The 22,409-nt window shown below is 44.2% G+C and overlaps 5 protein-coding genes across 5 annotated transcripts; 2 read left to right on the plus strand and 3 right to left on the minus strand.

Annotated features, from left to right (window-relative positions):
- Nucleotides 1–53: 53 nt before the first annotated feature.
- ZRA1_2 (ZEB2-regulated ABC transporter) lies at nucleotides 54–5,145 on the minus strand (the record flags this gene model as incomplete). Its single annotated transcript, XM_031153688.1, has 7 exons — nucleotides 54–508; nucleotides 559–1,353; nucleotides 1,399–2,641; nucleotides 2,707–2,764; nucleotides 2,931–3,434; nucleotides 3,490–4,360; nucleotides 4,440–5,145. 7 exons carry the CDS (start codon nucleotides 5,143–5,145, stop codon nucleotides 54–56), a joined length of 4,632 nt encoding a protein of 1,543 aa, XP_031001164.1.
- A 1,438-nt stretch (nucleotides 5,146–6,583) lies between these two features.
- Nucleotides 6,584–7,991, minus strand: tauD (Alpha-ketoglutarate-dependent taurine dioxygenase; the record flags this gene model as incomplete). The annotated part of the gene is made up of 4 exons (XM_031153689.1): nucleotides 6,584–6,773; nucleotides 6,845–7,628; nucleotides 7,681–7,696; nucleotides 7,770–7,991. 4 exons carry the CDS (start codon nucleotides 7,989–7,991, stop codon nucleotides 6,584–6,586), a joined length of 1,212 nt encoding a protein of 403 aa, XP_031001165.1.
- A 648-nt stretch (nucleotides 7,992–8,639) lies between these two features.
- On the minus strand, nucleotides 8,640–10,163 carry LHYA1_G008772 (putative alpha-ketoglutarate-dependent sulfonate dioxygenase; the record flags this gene model as incomplete). Its single annotated transcript, XM_031153690.1, has 9 exons — nucleotides 8,640–8,771; nucleotides 8,853–8,953; nucleotides 9,011–9,132; nucleotides 9,179–9,276; nucleotides 9,336–9,411; nucleotides 9,459–9,616; nucleotides 9,673–9,765; nucleotides 9,821–9,930; nucleotides 9,995–10,163. The coding sequence occupies 9 exons, from the start codon at nucleotides 10,161–10,163 to the stop codon at nucleotides 8,640–8,642; spliced, it is 1,059 nt and encodes a 352-aa protein (XP_031001167.1).
- A 711-nt stretch (nucleotides 10,164–10,874) lies between these two features.
- On the plus strand, nucleotides 10,875–12,617 carry FEN2 (Pantothenate transporter; the record flags this gene model as incomplete). Its single annotated transcript, XM_031153691.1, has 5 exons — nucleotides 10,875–11,889; nucleotides 11,948–12,075; nucleotides 12,148–12,203; nucleotides 12,253–12,327; nucleotides 12,380–12,617. The coding sequence occupies 5 exons, from the start codon at nucleotides 10,875–10,877 to the stop codon at nucleotides 12,615–12,617; spliced, it is 1,512 nt and encodes a 503-aa protein (XP_031001168.1).
- Nucleotides 12,618–13,606: 989 nt separating this feature from the next.
- On the plus strand, nucleotides 13,607–15,276 carry fmo1_4 (Thiol-specific monooxygenase; the record flags this gene model as incomplete). Its single annotated transcript, XM_031153692.1, has 4 exons — nucleotides 13,607–13,743; nucleotides 13,797–14,391; nucleotides 14,444–14,809; nucleotides 14,857–15,276. The coding sequence occupies 4 exons, from the start codon at nucleotides 13,607–13,609 to the stop codon at nucleotides 15,274–15,276; spliced, it is 1,518 nt and encodes a 505-aa protein (XP_031001166.1).
- Between the last annotated feature and the right edge of the window lie 7,133 nt (nucleotides 15,277–22,409).

A 22,409-nucleotide genomic window follows, 5' to 3' on the forward strand; every position in this document is an offset into this window, starting at 1 on the left:
ATAAAACATCATAATCTCCCATAACTTTTCATTCTCCCTTAAATCCCTTCAAATCACGGCAAGGTCTTCCCTCCCTGATGCCTTGGTCCTTCCGCCTCTACGACCCGCTTATTCTCCTTCTTTTCCTTATTAAAGAAAACCAACAGCGGCTTAAATCGATCCGCCACACTCTTGCCACTCCCTCTCCTTACTCGAATGAAATAGTAAAGCAGGATGGCCGTGACGATATTGAAAGCGATATACGCAAACCCGATCCCGTAATCGCGCCATCGAGTGCTGTAGCTAATAGATACGCTGCTTAGATATTGATCGGAGTTCGAGATGGAGCAGTATTGACAGTCTGCTCGCGCGTCTTTGTTGTAGATGGAGCCGCCGGCGATGTTGGCGTAGGGTGTTAGGTAATCGCCGCAGGTTTGGCCGGCTAGGGGCTGCATGATTGCGAGCTCATTGGTGGAGCAGTGAATGGTCTTTCCGGATATTCCGGTAGAAGCTATTGCTGAGACAAGATCTGAAAGGTTACTTAATATTAATTTACTACATTAGACTGGCATAACTTACAGGTTAGAGGTGAGACGCGGTACATGAAAATCCAGAAGCCTGGGAGGGCTTTGGGAGGTTGGAAAACACCGTTGAAGGTCAAGGTTAGAGAGAACATTATGGTAGCAATGTTACCAGCCGTAATGGCATCTGGAAGTGCCGATATCATCATGTGGGCAAAGGTACTCGCGAATACGAAGAATTGTATAAGCAAAAGCAGTATTAGGCCTTGACGTTGTGGGGCGGGAATACCACCCTTTGTATAGATTGGGTAGAAGTAGGATCCAAAGACCATGACACCAAGAACAATTTGATATGGAATTTCAACGACGATATTGGCGATGAGGAACGCTTTCCAGCTGTAAGCTTTCGACGGGCGCTCGCGAACTTCATACAGGTCTCTCTGGAGGATGAATCTTGGCATAATCTGCTGGACCAAACTTGTGAAGATTGTCGTGATCATGAAGATGGAGAAGATGACGTCTTGGATCCCCTGCTGACTTGAATCTGCGTGGAAAAAAGAGAATCCGATGAAAAGCGCAGAAGCTACCCCTAGGAGGATCTTGCTGTAGACGTAACCGGGGGTTCTCCAATATTGTTGAAAGACACGAACGGTTACCTCGTATAGCTGAGTGAAGAAGGGCATTGCAAATTCGCCGTGGGATCCGGCTGGTTCTTTCGCTTGTTCTTTGCCCATAGTTGATTTGATCTGTGAGAGCTCCTTCTGGGTATCCTGTGCTTCTTTGCTATTCTTCCATACTTCATGCCAATCCTTGCTTGACTTCCCACTTGGACCAGCTCCGACTATGGTCAACACTTTCACCAATTAGCTTCCTGTCCTTGATGACAAAATGGACTTACTATATTCTGCAGGGTTGTCTTCCGGTCCGCACTTTTCAGCTCCATTTGACTCGAAGTAGTTTAATAAAGTGTGAGAGTTGTGGCCAATATCCCCGAAATACACAGTTCGTCCACCCTTGGCTAGAAAGAGAAGCCGGTCAAATTCCTGGAACAGAATGGCACTCGGTTGATGTATTGTAGCCAGGACAGCTTGCCCGCTATCTGCTAGTTTCCGGAGAAAAGAAATAATTGCCCAAGATGACTGCGAATCCAATCCGGAGGTTGGCTCATCCAAGAATAGAAGGAGGGCAGGCTTGGCGGCTAACTCTACCCCGATAGTCAACAGCTTACGCTGTTCGACGTTCAAACCCTCACCTGGGACACCAACAACTGCTTCGGCAAAGTCCTGCATATTAAGCATTTTAATAACATCCTCAACGAACTCGTGCTTCTCTTTCTTTGACACCGTCTTTGGCTGGCGAAGCATGGCAGAGAAGCGTAATGCCTCACGGACGGTAGTGGTCTCAAGATGGAGGTCCTGTTGCTGAACATAGCCTGTTTTGCGTTGAAATGACTCGTCCAGAGGTTTGCCGGAAACGAACATGTCGCCGGTGACAACTCCCATCGAAACACGTTGAGCAAGAACATCTAATAGAGTGGTTTTACCAGCACCCGATACGCCCATAAGCGCAGTGAGAGTTCCTGGTTTCACCCATCCAGAAATATTATCGAGAAGCCTGCGGGGCTCTCCTTTAATCTGAATATCATAGCAAACATCTTTCCAAGTGAAAACATCAGTTTGAGGTGCCAAAGCTTGGAGTTGCTCATCGCCCTGCTGTTCTTGCTCTATATCATCCTTTCCCATACTTGGAATTCCAGCCGGAGTGGGAGTTTCATCGTCGTTTTTCGCAGCTTTTTCGGCGGCTTCAAGGTGCTTTGGGACGTGGCCACGTCGAAAGACCAGGACCTCCGCAGAGCTATCCGTATTCGCGTTGAACTCAGTAGCAAGTAGATAAACAGCCAAGAAAAATAGCATGAATGCAAACATGAAACCTAGATTTCTCCATATATGAGAGTACGAGTACTGAAACTGGCTCTGCAAATAGGCATCACCGGAAACGGTAGTTTCGCCAACCACTGCACCAGCGATAGCACACACAAAGTGATCCCCTGTAAGTGCATAAGTTCCACCAGATGGAACGAGAGTAGAACATGCAAATCTCCGGCCATGTAGTTCGTTCACAAATAATGCTTCGAATGCGTACTAGATCACGGGGGAGTTAGTTATTTCTTCTTCGAGGGTGTTTTAAGAGCAGGAGAAGAACAAACTGCGATCGGGTTGATATAGCTGATCCATTTGAACCATGGTTTCATTAGCGGTCGAGGTCTAAATAGGCCATAATCAGCAGTAGTCCTAGAACAATGTTCTCATACGAAGGAAAGAGATATGGGCGACAAGTAAAAATGTCTCATTTGAAGCGGATGATTCAAGAGGTCCTGCCAGACTTGGAAGGGAAAAGGTAGGGGGGAGTGGTATATGCAATCCTACTTACATGACGAAACCAGCATAAATAACAATGGCAAGAGTGAACACACCTGCAATTGCTAAGGCCTGTGAAACTGTTTTCGTGGATGCTGCAATACTCCGATAGATCTGACTCATCACCAAGATCACTATAAAGTTAAACAAGAAAAAAATAAAGAATTGACTAGGTTCTCGTCTCAAATTGGCGAGGAAATATAGAATGATATTGAAGCAAGTCGCGATAGCAAACTTCACAGGTATATCGGCCACGACGCCAGCCAAGGCTTCCGTGAACGGATGGTAGAAGGCATAGGAGGCTTGCTTTTCGACAATTGGGCGTTGCGCGTAAAGGCTATTGATTTCGGAGATGGCGATTAGGGCGTTCAGCAGAACAGAAAAAAACAAAACTCCGCCTTTTTGGAAGAAGCTTGAAGTATCGTTTCTTGTACCATAGAAGATTGATCCGATGATCAGGGACATAACAATCTGACCGATGATTGTCGTTACTGTTGAAGTCTTATCATTGAGCAACCTACGCTCATGGATTAGCATAGTTCCACTGCACACAGGATGTAGGAATTTAATACCGTTGGTAGGCCCGCTGAGTGCAAAACCTCACCTGCATAGGAATGCTAATTGTATATGGCGATTCAGGCCTGACATGTTTTGACTGCATACCCTTTCGGCTTTCCTGAAATGTTTCCAATGTCTTTCCACCAATGGGAAATTCTCTGTCCTGGTTGCTGATTTCCTTTTTAAGAGCCATATACTGTTTGGACTCTTTCCAGTATCTCTCAAAATCTCCTGCTGTACGTGGGACATTACCCTGGAAGTTTTCGCGAACCTTCCGCTCTGATGGATTGGTAACAGACGTCAAAAAATCACCGGTGGTCTGGCGTGGAGGACATTCGTACCCCATTTGAATGAAGTATCGTTTTGCTTCATTGCAAGGTCCGAAATAAATCTGCCGCCCATCGTACAAGACAACAGCTTTGTCAAATTGATCATAGATGGCCTGAGACGCCTGGTAAATCGCTACTAGATGAACAGTGCCACTGAGATCGGAGGACATGCGAAGAGATCTGGTGAACTCCAGAGCTGTGGCGGCGTCAAGACCTCTTGTCGAATTATCCCACGACGCAATTGGGGATCTAGCCAAGGCCATTTCAGCAATACTAACTCGCTTTCTTTCACCACCGGACACTCCACGGACATAATCGTTTCCAACTTTGGTGCTGTGAATATGAGAAAGGCCAAAAATCGCCATTACAACCTGGGCCATATGCTTTGCCCATGACTCGCGACTGACGCCTTCAATCAGTCGTTGTTGCGGGGTCCGGACTCGAGCAGCAAATTCGAGGGTCTCGCCGACTGTCAAGTGAGGAAAGTGCTTATCGACTTCTTGATTATAGACAATCTCGCCTCGGAATTCCTTCAGCATTTGCTTCTGAGTGATACCTGATAGAGTCTCGCGTTAGTCATTGCTGTCATAAGAATGCTGGAGGCGATGCTAGGCACTTCGATGATGAAGACTTACCATTGTAGTGTATATCGGACTGTGACTTCATATCTAAGCCATGCAATTCTCCCATCAGAGACTTGAGGAGCGTTGAGCAACCACTGCCAGGACGTCCGAGCACAACAAGCATCTCCCCTGACTTGAGTACACCATCAAACTCGTTCAAGATGGTTTTCTCAGGCCCCTTGCTGAGAAATTCGCGGAATCGAAGAGGGGCTAGAAGCAAAGAGCCTACGTTCTTTTGCAGGTTGATAGCTGACCCTGAGCCGCAAACTTTTAGTTGCTTCCAAACTATACCAGCCCTTCGTTCAATAACATCATTCTCATCAACAAGTCTCATTACCATTCTCGTCCATTTGTAGACATCAAAGTCTGGGGAGGAGGGGTCCAGCACGGCGTCTCCAATATTAACGCCATGAAGTGTATCGAGTCTCTCTAAGGCAGTCGATCCCCGACGGGTTTGCGATCGGGAAAGGGCCACAGAGCCTCCAAATTCAGAGGCTATCCTGTGAAGATGTTCTCTGTCCCCAGACCTTATAGGTTCGAATCGACGTTCTGAGTTCGATCTTTCACTTTCTGTCCACTCTATATCGCTCGGATCTTCATCTTTAACTTCCTTTGAGCTGTTACCAAGAATTATCTCAGGTCGTCCAACAAAGTTAGAATGCTCGCCGAGAATATTATCGGAGCGTTCAGGACGGCATTCGTGTTTCTCTGACGACATTGTTGAATAGAGGGGTATTAACCGTTCTCGTCTTCAGGTCCTGGGTTGTGGTTGACCAGTGCTGCAACAATTGCACTCGAGTTTATCTCTTGTGCTCGCAATCGTTTCAAGAAGACAAAATACAATTCCTACATCTCTCAAGGTGTATTATGCTTGCGGGTACGTCTTCTGAATACCTGTAGGATAACTCTAGTGTGAAACTAGGTTCACGCTTGCCGTGGGGACTCCATAGTTAGTTAAGCTATCTAAGAGTCAACACCCCCAGCGAGGATTGAATGCCAGCAGGTTGGAATATACCCTCTACCAATAAGGAGGTCGAGGTCGAGGCTCACGAAAGGATTAGTATAGCTTAGATGCACGCGGATGAGTCAGTACTATAGGTTTACGATAGTAAGACGCGTCTGGTTATTTGTTGATCTTCGGAAGCACCACCAGTTTAGAGTTCAGTGCTTGACTAGCAAAAATCAAGGTCAGCACTAGTTGAGCCGAATTCGGTGGAATGTACAGTAGCATGCCGAAGGATGAGACAGATGTACGACCTGATTGTATCGCCGACATATGTAAAGCTTACGGCACCTTTCCTTTCCACTCTTTCTGATTTAAATGCAGCGGATATGAAGTTTGAGAAAGGTATCGTCTCTGCTAGGGCAGCATCCACTAGAACTAACAAGTGCCTAAGGTAGGTGCTGGTGGTGGTGTACTGTAAACCTCAACTCCGAACGTTCGATCGAGACATCGGTGACGTAGCACAGCATAAATAAATATCTACGAAATGCGCCATTACTACTCGTAGTACACGTTAGCATGAAAGCAATTCCATACTAGAGTTCCCACTCCCGACTCCAGACCCCAGACTTCCGACTCCAGACTCCAGACTCCAGTCTTCACAACCCGCGTATATAATTCAGCACGCTGTCAAACAGTCATGACGTTTGAATATAGCTTAATTTGACCACTCCGTTTACCCGTTCAGCCGAGTCTGTCAATCGTACTCGCACTCTTTCCGAATTGCGACGCTATGCATCCAATATGCTCTCTGTACACAGATTGTACGCCAGTGTACAGCACGATACTCGTAACATTTCTGTCCGTCGATCAGTTGAAGACAGTCTAGGCTGAAGCTTCTAGGCCGGGACATCTAATATGACTTGTTGAACCCATGATATACAACAGTATAGTGTCAGTAGTATTGGAAATAGATTTTGCAACCAAAGATTAAAAACATTAAATACTAAGATTACATGCTACTTAGCATTTGATTCCAAAAGCACGCTCCGGACTTTAATTTTAAATAGAAGTACAACGATAAAAGACTAACAGAAGTTTTGAAAACAGAACTAAACTAATATACTCGGCGGTAGCTAGACATGCAAGAGTTTTAATTTTGTCCTATTTGGAATAGCTACCTCAATACTATTCACGTTCCACAAGTCGTAATCTAACTATCACTACCTGGGGCCGTCAAACTAAGAAGTGCAATCGACGCCTCTTCAACAGCAGCAAGATCTTCACGTCTAGAGATAGATGCCGGGTCCAAATACGGCCGCTCGCCCAAACTAACAGCACGTTGTCCAGTTCGCGTGCCTAATCCTTGGTAATCAGGTGTAGCCGCATGGTAGGTAGATCGGCTAAGACGCGGTGTAATTAATCAGTAAATAGTCCTAAAAGGCTTGCCTGTAATGAATCAAATTAAACCTACTTATCCCAAATAACCAAATCATTCTCATTTTCCCAATGAACACGCACTTGCAAATCATGATTTTCCACAATCAGACGTAAGAACCAGTCCTGCAACGACCGTGATTCCTGCTCCGTAACGCCGTTGATGTGCTGCACGTGATGGCCGACAGCGAAGATAGATTTCCATCCCGTCACAGGATTCGTGCGCACAACTGGATGGATAGCTTCAAGTTTATCGCCGACGTTCTCTGGGGCCCCTCGTTCCTCGGTATAGAGCTTGTAGCCGTTGATTGCGGCTGCTTTGCCGAATTTCGGCTGCCCGTAAGTTGCTGTTAGGCCTTCGAGAAGCTTTTGGAAAGGAGGGGAGATCCGATCATACACGTCGTAGCCGCTGGCGAAAATTGTATCGCCACCGGTTCTTGGGAGTTTCGTTAATCTGAGAACGGCGTAATCACTGGGAATGGGCTCAAAGGTTATGTCAGAGTGCCACTGATCTGGTAACAAGTTCTTTCTTAGTCCTGGATTAGTCTTTCGGGACCCGGTCAACGCACCTGTGTTGCTAGCCTTGATTGTCTCACGATCCTGAACGCCTTTAAATATGATCCTTCCTCGAGAAGAATCAATGACGCTAATCTCTTTATCTTTCACAGGTTCCGTGACGCCAACGTTGACAGTCGGGTGGATATGCAGCTTGGAGGTACTAGGCTTTCCTGAGAGTTCTCCCAATCGCTGAACTAATACTTTTTGCAGATCATTGTCGAGTGCGTCCTGTCTTCGGAAAATGACTACATTGCGCTGGGAGACTTGGACTTTTAGCATTTCAAGTACTTAAGTTGAGGGTACTTTTATACTCACTGGTAATAGCAAGGTCCTAAATCAAAGCAAGTTAGCATAACTTCCTAAGAGATATTTCAACCTATGTGTAACCAAGACCGGGGACATACTCGAAGAAGTTCATCCGAATTAGGAGCGCTCAACCAATCTACAAGCTGCACATTCTTGAATTCTGTCCCAATGACAGCAGTAAGATCTCTACTCTCAAATTGTTGAAGGGCACCACTAAGTTTCAATGCTGTTCGAGTTTGTTCTTTGCCAGGTATCGTCGCTGCAGATTTACCATCTTGACTTGGTGCAGTTGCACTTGGTGCAGTTGCACTTGGCGCCATCTTGTTTCTTATTAAGATAAGGATCGATTATTATCAGTAATAAGTTAATAACACAGTTTGAAAATCAAATTAATATGAAGTTATATTTAATTACTAGGACAGGCAGATTTGGCAAACATGGAAAGAAGTACAGCCGATAGCGCAGCACATATATTGGGAATCGTTATCCGTTCTCCAGATTGCGTGATGAGGGACCACGTATAGAGACCCTTAGGCTGACAAAACGGAAGCGAGCTATAGGCCCACTGTCCTAGGTATATGACTCAGACTAAGTAGCTCCCTTGCTATTATAGATCTCTGCATGACTCCTGAATTCTTAATTCCAGGTCTAGATAAGGGGCGTAGAAAAGGGTAAAGAAGTGTCAGCTTTTGCAATATTGACCGATTTCTAAGCAGATTCATTTCTTGTTCGAGGAAGGTTAAGTATAATATATTCATAGTTTTATAGTCCACTATTCATATCGATATACCTCTAATTCCCTGTTCGTTTCATCTAATATCCTCATATCATAATCATGAAAACATTACATAGACTATTTACTATATACTTTAATAGCCAGTCTAATTAAACAGAAATTATCTTTTTCGAAGTGCTTTTTCATAGACCTTTTCTAGCGTCTCTAAACGAAGTCGACTTCATCCTTTTAACTACAACTTGGAAAGCGCAGTCCTGCGAGAAGTCGAGTTTGGGTCTAAATATGGCTTTTCTCCAACCGATACAATTCTGTTTCCTGAACGACTGGTATCGTAATCACTTGAAGCTAGGTTAAAAGTCGGTTGCTGATTAGAGGTGCAGATTACTTACAAAGTTGCGGTATGAAAACAAGAACGACTATAGGATTATCAGCATTATTTTAATACGGGTATCAGTAGAAGATTGTACTTGTCCCAGATGGCTATGTCATTCTTTCGCCACTTAAATCGAACCTGGAGGTCATGGTTCTCAACTACAAGTTGAAGAACTGTTTTATAGTATTAATCCTGAAGCCAATTCAAGAAGTGGGTTAGAAGTAGCCTACAATATTCTTTTAGGATCTGATCCTCGCGAGGAGTCACGTTGTCAAATTGTCCGTCGTGGACTTGATGGCCAGCAGCCATGATGCTTTTCCAGCCAGTGACTGGATTTGTACGTATAACAGGGCTATGAGTATTAGCGGTGCCGCGCTAGTAAAGAGTGATGCATATACTGAGAGGCTTCAAAATTGAGACCATGATTATGTGGTGAACCACGATCTCCTGATATCAGATCATCACCACCTTCAGAAGCGAGCCTTTTTAGCGTTGCCTGGAAGTAAGAGCATTAGCTTCCAGTGTCCAATGGTTTATATTATGTGCCATACTTACGTTACGATGAGTTGCTGTCAAGGTTTCCGCGAAGCTTTTCCATGCAGGAGATAAGCGATCATAAGCCTCATAACCACTATCAACCATAAGTTGTATTCTCAGGAAGTCAAATAGCAGTCTGACCTGGCGAAAATGGTGTCTCCACCAGACTCGGGCACAACTGTCATTTTCAGGATTGCGTAGTCGGAAGGAACATTCTCGAATGTAATGTCAGAATGCCAGAGAGTGCTGGCGAGTGGTTTTAACGAAGAAGTGTGATCTTTATGAGACCCCTTCGCAGTCTATAAGGCACATGAATGAGTCTTTGAGATTCTAGAAGCATCCTGAGATCTCTAACCTCTGAAGATATCACCATGACCTCTTCTTCAGGCTTAGGCTCTCCATCAACCACAGTCTGGGTCTTTCCGCTTCTAAATGCATGTCGGTGCAGCTAATATTCTGTCAGCGTATCAGGGAAATACTGGCGCTCAACTGGAACTACCGACCTTTGACGATTCTGGTTTTCCAGAAAGCTGCCCGAGCTTCTCTCCAAGAATCTTTTGCTCATTAATCTGCAAGTCTTGATTCCGAAAAACTATCACACCGCGCTGCGAAACTTTGATTGGTCAACATCTCTTTGTTTGTAGGTTATTCTGGATCACAATCTAGAGAGAGCATACCAAGAATTGCCAAATCGCGAAGCTTTGTATTGTCAGAAAGCAACGAACTAAGCTGCAGCTCAGGGAACTCTCTCCCGATAATTGGGGTCAGATCATTAGATGTGTAATTATCTAAAGATCCAGAGTATTTCAGTGGCGTTCGCGTTTTGTTCGTGCTTGCTGTTGCCATTTTCAACGTGATTACAAAAAGTACCCAGAGTCGTCACTCTTGATATGAGAATAAGTATAATCTGACTTGGAAAGGCTGTATGTACTGCGACTTCGGACTTTACTAGTAAATCCTGCGTAGTGAGATGCCATGCACAATGGTAGGCTGTGAAAGGTGGGCTGGCATGCAAGGTGGGGTGCGGAGTACAGGCATATAATAGTAATGAGTTGACTACTAGTGGTATTACGAATTACCGCTAATATGCCGAGATTATAATAGATTCAAGAAGTAAGACTCCAATTCTCTCCCTAGGTCCTAGGAGCGTTACTCGCTGATACTGTCCCAAAGAAGATTACAAGCAAAGATGAATCAACTAAGCTTTTAGGAAACGATTGGACACCGATGCTGCATTTGATGCTCTGGAACCTGGAGCCCAGCTCCATAGTACGTACATTTTCGTGGTCAGGGAAGTGATGTTGTGACTTCTCAAATTATGTCGTGATAGTTAATAAGTAGATCTGATTAAGCGACCCGTTCCAATGCATCCGAGCGATTTGATGAAGCCAAACGCGCCTCTCTGTCCTGTTGTACCCTACAGTCTGCGCTTTAAGCGTGCGTGGCGATATGATTTAGTTTATTATGCCAGAGACCAATCATTGAAATTTGTCCCTTAAAGGTTCTGGGAGCACATCGAAAAATTCGTAGTATCGTAAACAGATCACACTGGACAAAATGACCTTTACGAGCATGTCGTCTACGAAATTGGCTGAGAATGTTCCTCGTGCCGATATAACCCATCTAAAACCAACTACGATACAGAATGGAATCGACGTTTCAGCAAATGTTCGTTCTTGGAAATCATACCTTTGGGATACCTTTGATAAGAGTCCCGCTGAAAGGCGGCTACTCTTCAAAATCGATGCCACTCTGGTAACCTTTGGGTGTTTGGGCACTTTTATCAAGTTTCTCGATAGAGCTAATCTGAACACCGCCTTTGTATCTGGTATGAAGGAAGATCTACATCTGTATGGAAATCAACTCAACTATGCCAATACTTCCTACAGCATTGCTTCGATCATCGCTCTAGTACCAGTCAATCTGCTCTTGACCCGAACGAATCCGAGATATTTTATACCATTTCTAGAGATTGGATGGACCATATGTACTTTTGGACAGTCACGGATGAACACACCTACACAGCTATACGTCTTGCGAGCACTTCTTGCAATATTCGAAACAGGCCATTATTCAGCAATTATGTTCCTCTGTGGTTCCTGGTATCAGAAGGGAGAATTGGCCAGGCGCATGGCAATTGTCAATATGGCTGCTCAAGCTGGCCCTATGTTTTCCGCATATCTTCAAGCCGCTGCTTATTCAGGGCTCAACGGGGTTCACGGACTGGCCGGTTGGCGCTGGTTATTCCTAATCGACGGGGTCATATCTCTAGGCATCATAATTCCACAGTTATTTCTACTTCCCGAAGTACCGTCACGTTTGAAGCCAAACTTCATGTTTTCAGCAGAGGAAATTGAACTTGCGAGAGATAGACAACCCAAGGAAGGCCGAGTAAGGCAAGGCGCATTCTCTCGAGCACAGGTTCTGAGATGGTTTACAACGCCCGAAATCTGGATACTCTGGTTAATCGCTGCTTCCCAAAACATTGGCTATCTCCCAAACCAGTCTATGGCATTTTGGTTCAAGGCGTGGAACAAGATAAAGCCGAAGAGTTATACAGTGCAACAAATTAGTAAGTTTCCATCCCGACATCTATATATTTTTGAGAGAAAGCTTCTAACTAGTATTAGATAATTATACGACTCCTATTTACGCAACGACAATTACCATCACCACTTTAATGGCCTGGGCTAGTGATACTGTATTCAAAGGTCGCCGTTGGCCAATGCTTATTCTAGGAGGAGCAGTCAACTTCGTAGTATGTATTCTGCTTGCAACAACTCCCGTGTTCCCAGCAAATAGAGCTTTTCGTTGGTTTCTATACTATCAGACTGGCTGGGGAGAGGCATCTAATTGCATGTTTTGGGCCTGGACCAACGAGATATTGTAAGGATCCACTGCTATCTTGTATAAAACTCATAACTAACAATAGCAGATCTGGTGATCCTGCTACTCGTGCTTTTGCTGGTGCTGGTCTCCAAGTCTGGTCCCAAGTATTTGCGGCAACTATGTAAGTCTTTTAATCATAGTATTCATCTAATATATTGTCTAATGATAAATAGTCCCCTTGCTGTCTTTCAGACGGTCGATCAACCTCGTGTCAAGGCCGGCAACTTCACCGCAGCAGGTTTCTGGATTGTCCAGATAATTTGTGCTTCTGCTCTGGCCTATATGCTAAAGTACAAGAATAGAAAAGGGTCGCAGCTATTTCAGGACGTTCCGGACGAAGGAAGTGAAAACGAAAGTAATAATGATCTCCAAGGAAAGGGCGGTGCTCAGCCGCATGTGATATCCATCTAAGTTGGGGAATTGACGACCGCATCCAAACTGCTTATATGCAATACTAAGCTTGCGGGTAGAATAAGATGCTAGGCCAATAGCTTACTACATAATTCAAAGTTGGAATAACACTCTAATCTTCTGTGGCAGCAGATCGTCCAAGAATACAAATCATAGAAATCTCGTTCAATGAAAAAAGATAGGAGCTTCTGTGTTTTTACGTACTATGTCTACATTATACGTGACGCTTTTGTGCTACACATGCGTCTCTATTAAAGTCTAGTGTCTCCCTGGAAGTCTATAAGTCGATACTATTATTCTCCCCGTTTTAAGTCTATTAGAAAGCACTATAATCAGTCACTCTAGGAATGTTGTTCGGACAAAGTTATACCCGAATATCGGAGCCCATAGATAATGCAAGTATGGCATTATTAATCCAAGCAATCATTTCATTATACCAACCGCTGTGAGTGGTTATCAAGGAGTTATTCGGTGATAAGTGAAAAGTCGTGATTGCATATGCATATGGCGTTCGTCTCAACTAGCCGAAGGGTTCATACCCGGGAATAAAGCGGCTAGATAAGCTGCGGGGTATTATTGCACGACTTGAATATTATATGCCTTTACTATGTTTATATAAGTTATAGCTAGCCGAAGCGTTCCTATTCTGGTATATAAAGTGTTTCCAGCGCTTTGGTCTTTAAAAATAGGGTAAATAATCATATCTAGGGAGCTTCTGACCTACCAGATACCTTGCTTTACCTGCATTAGACTTAGTAAAAAAGTACGTACATATAGTAGCAGTACCCTGCATACAATCTACCCCACCAGACATAGCACTAGTGGGGTAGCTGTCACCAACTAGTCCGCAGCATAATCGGATGATGAGCCGAGAAGAAGACGACTAGTCCGATGTAGTAGAAATAAACTCTCTGCTATTTAGAAAATTAAAGTTCAAAAGTTTCTGCTGGTTTGATTCGACTTCAATTTTGTTTATTTTGCAGTTCAGCATGGCACTTCCGATCAAAAGAGTCGCGGTTATCGGTGCTGGTCCGGCTGGGGCTATCACAATCGATGCATTGACCGAGGAGAAGAAGTTTGACGTTATCCGTGTTTTCGAAAGACGGGAGAAGGCTGGAGGCATCTGGTAAAAAGACATTATCAAGACCGCTTAATCTACTTCTGATGATATATTTCTAGGATTAGAGACGAGAAGGAACAACCCAAGATACCAAATCTTCGCGCATTGATTGAACATAGAGCTGATCTACCAATTCCGATCCCGACCCAATTCCCGACAATTACGTCGCAAGAACCAGAGATCAATGGCAAGGAACATCGTTACACGTACACACCAGTCTACCCTGGAATGATTTCGAATATAGATGAACGGATAATGGCTTACAGCAAAGAACCATTTCCAACAAACATAGACGCGGATTCCAACGGGGTCATTGATCCCCGGGCACCATTTCGTCAAAGTGAAGGCATAAGAGAGTGGGTTGAGAGTTTGTTCAATCGCAAAGGGTACCTCCACCAAGTCGAATACAACACGTCAGTTGAAAAGGCAGAGAAGAAAGGTTCAGAATGGATCTTGACATTGAGAAAATCCTTACCTGGAGGAATACACAATTATTGGTGGCAAGAAACGTTCGACGCACTCGTGGTTGCAAGCGGACATTATAGTATACCGCGCTTTTCTGAAGTTCCCGGCCTCGTGGAATTTGTAGAAAACCACCCCGGGGTTGTTGAGCACAGCAAAACATACCGCGGACCGGAGAAATATCGTGGGAAGGTGAGGTTCAAAATACTCTAGGTGCTGCGTACCCACACTAAAAGCTTTGCAGAGAGTTGTCACAATCGGCGCTTCTGTGTCTGGGACCGATATAACGAGACAGATTGCTACCGTCGCAAAGTCACCAGTGTATGGGTCGATACGAGGACCGCATCGAGTATACGGCATTGTTCCCTTTGAGCATCCTCATATCGCGCTGAAGCCAACCATATCTCGTGTTTCTACATCTAAAAATCGGAGAACGGTATACTTCTCTGATGGCACCAAGCTTGATGACGTGGATTACATTATTTTTGGGACGGGATTTGACTTTAGTTTGCCATTTCTTCCGTCGGTAAAGATTGAGAACAGAAGAATCTTGGGGATATACCAGCACGTATTTATGCAAGATGATCCGACGTTAGCCTTTGTGGGGGCGGTAAGTCATTCGATCCTAGCTGTATAGTTTGTACTGATTTTGAACAGGTGTCGGCTGGCTTTACGTTCCTGGTGTTTGAGTGGCAAGCAGTTGTAGTGGCTCGATTCCTCGCTGGGCGTATCATTCTTCCACCAAAATCTGCACAGAAAAAATGGGAAGAGGATCGTTTAGCAGTTCGTGGCGATGGGCAGCCTTTCTTCAAGATAGCACCCGACTTTGAAGCCTACTTTGAAGCTCTTCGACAGTTGGCCGGCGACCCAGGCCCTGGAGTTCCAGGAAGACGACTGCTGAAATGGGATCCTGCTTGGCTTCAAATTGCAGAGCAAACGATGAAACTAAGGATAGAAAACTGGAAGAGAACATCGGCTGTTGCGGAAGCGCAGTTTGTAGAGGGGCAAACTGCAAATGGTCAGCAGCAGAAGGAGCCCCGAGACACTAGAAGGACCGAAAGACTGGCTCGTTTGTAGTTTTGCTACAGATAAAGTATCCCCAGATAGATATTGAATTGTGGATGCACTGGTTAAATATACCAGGAAACATATCACTATCTCACCACAGGAAGAACCTTTAATAAGTGTTGGTAGTTGTGGCTGTTGCTGTGGCTGTGACAATAGTACGTCTATCTCACGTGCAACGATAATCATGGACGAGTACAGAAAGACCCTGCGCCAGCCCCGCAAAGAGCCTCCTTTTTGAAGATCGGAAGCCCCGGTGCTCGTTAGAGGTCCAGGACCTTCACTCTCCCCTCCTTCACCATCTTGACCTTTTCTTACTTTGTACTCGTGCTTGTACAAATACTATGCAATTCATCAACCACTCCTCTGGCCAGACACCCGCCTTACTCGTACTATATCTCCAACCTCCAACTCCATCCCACTTTCTCAGACTATCTACCTATCCATCCCATCAACCATGACCGGCACATAGCATCAAGTCTTCCCCTGCTCCCCCCTCCCCCCCCCCCCCCCCTCTGTCACTAGAATGGCCTCGGTAGGCATATGTCGTGCTAGGGAGGTCTATAGGTCTGTCTGCCTGAGGAACCCGACAGTACCAAATCCCCAGACACAAGCTGATGAACCCAGGTACTACCAACCTAAGAGTGTCGCCGATGCTGCCGGCCCGTCGCCCTCCTCCAACACCGACGGTCTCATTACATTGCAGTCCTTCTCCGATACTGCTCTTACAGCCTTTACCCAACTGATTGCCATCCGCCTCTCCGCCCAACGAGCCATTGTATCCCTAGCAGACCACGAGAACGAATACTTCTTAGCCGAATCTACCAGTTCTCTGAGCCGTCTTGAAGATGGCCCTACACAAAATGCCTGCATGTCAATCAGTGGTGCCTGGGTGCCTCTCGATGCGTCCCTCACCGAACAAACCTTGCGCCTGCCTCCCAACCTCGACTCGAGTGCTGAGATAAGCCCAGTCCTTTTTATTCCCGATTTGCGCCTTGACGAGAACATGAGCCGGTTGGAGTGTGTCGAGAGGGCACCGCATCTGAGGTTCTATTGTGGAGTACCCCTCACCAACAAGCAGGGCGTGAACATTGGTTGTGTTTATGTCGTAGACGACAAACCGCGCAGCGAATTTGGCCTTGAACAAGCTCAGTTCTTAAATACCATGGCTGCTACTATCATGGACCATCTGGAGAACATTCGAGCGAAAGAGGAGGTTACAAGAGTCACGAAGATGAGCCAAGCTCTGCACGCTTTTATAGAGGGCAATGGAACTATGGAAGGAGATTGGCAGCGACTCAAAAGATACGACTTGCCTTCCGGCGCTGGCGTCGCGTTCCACTGGCAAAGCCATAACGAAGGCGGGAAGAAGCCTGAAACTGTTTTGAGCAACCATACGCGGACTCCGAATCAAACATCATCAGACGTGTTCGATAGCGGGACCACAACCTCGGGTCTCTCCCCCCTACAGCACGCAACAAGCACCCAGGATGCCCGATTCAACTACAACAACTCTCCTTGGGGCTCCTCGACAACGATCCCACGCGTATCGGAGACACAATCAGATGTAGCCGAGAGCGGCGGATTAGCACCAAAGACAAATCGAGGGATGAACGCCGAGTTTTCAACGGATGGTTTCTCAAATCTTCTTCATGGAACCTTCTCTCGTGCTTCCAATCTGGTGCGAGAAGGCATGAAGGTTGATGGAGCAGTCTTTTTCGATGCACCGTTCAGGTACTACCAAGGTCGAAGCAATCTTCAACCCGACACGCGACGGTCGGATCCATATGGTACAGAAACCTCGACTGAAAGCAGTGACAATATCTCCGCGAACATCAGACCGGGTCCTAGACCTTATTCACGGCCAAGCCACCAACCCACAGCCAAAGAGGTGTCTCTGGGGCTTCCAGAAACCGCAAATTTGGAGGAAGTAAAGTCTGACATCTTGGGATATTCTACTGCAAACTCCTCTTCGTGGAATAATAAAGGGTCAAAAGACCACCCCTCTTTCGCATCGATTAACCAAAGTCTATTAACTGCGCTCGTAAAGCGGTATCCAAATGGCGAGCTGTTTGTCTTTGATGAGAATGGCCCAACTCTACCCCTTCCTGCATCTACAACAGGAGGCTCACAGGAGAATACTCACAATACTATCACTTCCACCACAGAAGAAAAGCAGGCCCAACACGACCCGCAAATACTTGAGTTACAAAGTCTCCTTGCTTCTTTTCCAGGCTCGCGCCAAATCTTCTTTGTACCTCTCTACGATTCAACATCAGGATGCTTCATCGGATCTTTTGCGTGGTCGACTTCAGCGACACGAAGCTTTTCCGTCGAGAACCACCTCGGATACCTGATTGCTTTTGGACACAGTCTCATGTCGGAGATCACCAAGCTGAATACCTTGAGTGCAGATCACGCAAAGGGAGACTTCATCAGCAATGTTAGTCACGAGCTGAGAAGCCCGCTACACGGAGTTCTGGCAAGCATCGAATTCTTAGCAGATACAACCCTCGATGGGTTTCAACGAAATCTTGTGCAAACTGTAGATATATGTGGCCGTACATTATTAGATACCATTGAGCATGTTCTAGATTTTTCCAAGATCAAAAAGTTCGGGCAGGATAGCATGCAGTCGATGGGCATTCTGGCCGACTTGGATGTTTCAGCAGTCATTGAAGAAGTGTTGGAGGGTGTCTTTGCCGGATTTGAATTCAATGGCCTATCCTCGCTAGGACTTGCAGATATGACCAAAAGCCACTCTCACGGCGCACTCCCGACCCAGCGCAATACCTACCGTGAACCTCCAACTATTATTATTGATATGGGATTCAGGGACCGGTGGAAATTCCCCACCGTCCCCGGGACATGGCGACGCTTGACTATGAATATCTTTGGCAATGCCTTGAAATATACTCGCTCAGGGTATATCCGAGTGAAGCTTGAAGCGCAGAGTATACCGTCCATAGAAGATGGAAAGGAGGCCAACTTACCGGAAAGGACTCTGGTGACCTTGACCGTAACTGATTCTGGTCAGGGAATGTCAAGTGACTTTATGAAGACGAAACTGTTCATGCCTTTCTCACAGGTTTGGGCTCTCTTCCAACCTATGCGTTATAGGTCTCTACTTCGATGCTAATTGGGTCTCAAGGAGGATGTAACTGCACCCGGTACAGGGCTAGGCTTGAGTATCGTAAAGGAAATTGTCGACTTGGCTGGTGGCAACATTGATGTTCGCAGCGAGCTAGGCCGAGGCACAGAAATCACACTCAGCCTGCCATTAGAAAACTGCCCCGCTAGTCCAGGTAAAACAACAGCAGAAACTGGGGATCTAAGCCCAGGTAGCCTTGAAGGGATTGACGAGCCCATTACCGCCGTACGCCGGCGGGGTCGTGGTCGCACGATAACAATCCGTGGATTCGAAGTCATTCCTGGGAGCTCTAACCTTCAAATCGCTTCACTCTCTGGACTAAAAGCATCCATTGAGAACTATATCACAGATTGGTTTCAGCTCGAGATTGCATCCGATGATGCCGCTGTCGACATTCTCATTTGTGACGAATCTGCCTTGGTCCATTCTTCACCCACAGAGCTTAAATGCCAAGCGTTGCTCATTCTGTGCAGCAACAGTGCTAGAAGAGACATTCACACGTCTAGTCTAGATACTTCGCAGGTTATTGAGGTTATCGGCAAACCTTGTGGCCCTCATCGCCTCGCCAAAGCGCTCTTAAATTGCTTTGACGCAGAGGATGCCATGAATTTAAGTCATCAGAAACGGGTAAGTCAGACAACGTCAAGTGACAAGATAACCGCCTCGGACGAAGCAGAACCTGCCAGGATGACTGTGAATACTAATAAGAGTTTAATGCTGATTGGGAATTTGCAGTCCTCGATCGGGTTCTCGCCAACAACAACTCTAAATAGGGCACCAACAATAGACCACAGCGCAAAAAACCTTAAGAGAGAACCGAAAACCTGGAAAAAAGCGCCTGAGGCAAAAAAGATCGGCCTGGAGAAAGAAAGTTCTTCTCGCACTGCTACACCCACCGACGGTGCATTAGATCCCTCCCTTAACTCTTCTACGCCAGACATTGGCACAAGTCAGTTTGAAGGTTATCTCAATTCAGGGCCTATTTTGCCTGCCCCTGACAACACTGATTCTGCCCACGTTTTTTTATTGGTTGAGGTTAGTCCAGCGAATAATTCCTAGTAAATGCGATTTGCTTACAGTGCGGTACAGGACAATCCTATTAACATGATGCTCCTGGAAACATACATGACGAAAAATAAGTGGAAAGTGGAAAAGGCCACGAACGGTTTGATAGCCATGCAAGCTTTCAGAGATCGACCAGAGGGGTTTGGTGTAATATTTATGGGTACGTGCTAAAGTACACGGCGTATGCTCCCTCGGAAGTTAACACGTCCATGTTAGATGTTTCAATGCCCGTAATGTCGGGTTTCGATTCAACACGTCTAATCCGCAGCATCGAAGCCGAACGTCGTATTGCCTACGAACACCAACAACGAACCCACTCCCCATGGCTATCACCACCCGAATCCTCCTTCCCATTCCACGTCCAACCCTTATCCACCTCTACAACGCCATCCACCTTCCCCTCCATCGATCTGCACCTCGCGCTCACACCCCCAAAACTGCAGCTTAATAAACCGGCGCTTATCATTGCGCTAACTGGTTTCAGCTCTAAGAAAGACCAAGAAATGGCGTTCGAAGCCGGCGTAGATGTTTTCATGACGAAACCTGTGCGGTTTAAGGAAGTGGGGAAGATTCTTGAAGGATGGATAAAGAGTCGTGAAGTGGAAAGTAAAGCTTTAAAGGTCGTTACGCAGAAACGAGAGAAGGGGAGAGCGGATTCTGGGACCGATGCTAGGACGTGATAAAAAAGAGTAAGTTGAATATGATATAATATATATAAGCTATAAGCTGTAAGAAATATGAATATGAATAAGAATACTAAGAAGGTTAATCCTAAGTAAAGATTGGATTAGAGTTAATTGTAATGTAATAAATATAAGAAAAGAGTTATTATAAAGTTAAACTAATAAGAAGCAAGAATCCTAGAAATCTATATAGTAAAGTGATAGAAATATTTTATCTTAAAAGTTTATTAGAAATAGTTATATTACTTTATATAGAATATATCTTATAATCTAGATCGTAGTATTCGACCCCTCGGGTTTAGGGGCCTCTGGATCAGGCAAGGTGCATGCATGGGCCGACCGCCGCTTTTAACCTCTATAAGACTCTTACTTACTCTACTGCTTAACCCTTTTCTTTTTTAATCTTTTTAATACCTCCCTCTGCTCTGCTTAGTTATAAGGTCTTATTATACGCTATATATATATCTTGTATAGTTCTACTTATATGCTTCCTTAGTATTACTACAGCTAAGAATAATAGTATAGCTTATTTAAAGCTAGAAACTCTAATCTTCTACTTTAGATTTAATACTTAAGTGTCTATAATAGAAATTATTCCTTTTTAGTTAGTTGGATTAGTTAAGATATAAGTATAAATACTAGCTCTACTCTCTTACTATTATACTATTACTACTTTTATAATAATACTAGTCTGCTTTAGTAGCACCTTTATTTATTATGACCTAGCTAATCTAAGAAATGCCTTATAATAATATAGCTAGCTTCTATCTAACTATACTATAAATAAGTTATATATCAGCTACTTTTCTATTAGCTTCCTTATATAATTAGGCTCTAGCAGGAATTATAAGCCTTAATCTAAACTAATTTATAGCAAGAAGTACTAGTGTCTGCCTTAGCTAAGTTATAAGCTAAGAGTCTTTATAGTAAGGCCTCTTATATTTGCTTTAGATCTAGATTAATTTATTAGAGATAGACTAACACCTATATATATAATATAGGAGAGAGTAAATTATTAGAGCTAAGCTATTATTTTAGATACTAAATATAATACCTTCTCTTTTAAGAACTATTATACTATTATATTCCTCTATATATTAATTATAGTTTCTATTAAAACTATATGCCTCCTAGAATCATTACCTCTAGAAGGACACGTAGACTAGATAAGGATATAGTTAAGAAAGTGGATTAAAGAGGTTATATTAGCTTAAAGGAGGAAAGCTACTATAGAAGTAAAGATAAGGTTCCTATAACCTTATATATATCCCCTAGCAGCTATATTACCTAATACTATAAGGGCTATATTTCTAATACTTCTCTATAGCTCTTACTATAGTATCTCCTTCTATTTCCCTTCTCTTACTTTTCTAAAATAAAAGCAACTACTAACTACTAATCTATTATAACTTCTAGCTGCCCTAAGAATCCTTTAAATATAACTTGACTAAAGGGTTTAGTAAAACCGTCTATAGGCATCTCTAATATTAGCAAGTATAAGACCTTTATCTTCTCTTTTTTAACTAGATCTTAGATATAGTAGTAGTATATATTAATATACTTTAATTATTTATAAAGGTAAGAATTCTAGACTAAAGCTAGAGCGCCTTAGTTATCTCTATATATATTAACTGCTTTACTATTACTTCTAATATACTTTAGTATTCTTAAGTCTCTAAAGATCTATGCTATCTACTAACTCTATATAGCATATATTACTTAAGTAATATACTCTAATTCATAGCTTAACTTAGCTACTAATCTTTACTTCTTTAATATCTAAGAGAATAGTCCTCTATAAAAGACCCTAACTCCTCTAGAAACACTTTTCTAATTAGACTTATTACTTGCCTAATTAGCATCTATAAATATTATAAAGTGGTATTGGAAATACAGCCCTCGCGGTATCAGGTGACGCGGCCGCTAGGGGACACGTACAAGGTTCTTATAACCTCGTCTTCACCTCTATAGTAGCTTTTCTCCTTTAAGCTAATATAACCTCTTTAATCCACTTCTCTAACTATATCCCTATCTAGTCTACATATCCTTCTAGAGGTAATAATCCTAGGAGGCATATAGTTCTAATAGGTTCTAAGTCCTAGTTGCAAGGATAAAGGCCTTTAGTTTCCACCTAAAATAATCCCGCCACTATATAAGTTTAAGAGCGGTCTGCAGGTAGTAAAAGTAATATTTAAAGGGACAACGTAGCATACTTATAAAGAGTAACGTTTAAAGGGATAACGCTT

The sequence above is a fragment of the Lachnellula hyalina genome (assembly GCF_007821495.1).
Source record: "Lachnellula hyalina strain CBS 185.66 chromosome Unknown contig00277, whole genome shotgun sequence".
Classification (NCBI taxonomy): Eukaryota; Fungi; Ascomycota; class Leotiomycetes; order Helotiales; family Lachnaceae; genus Lachnellula; species Lachnellula hyalina.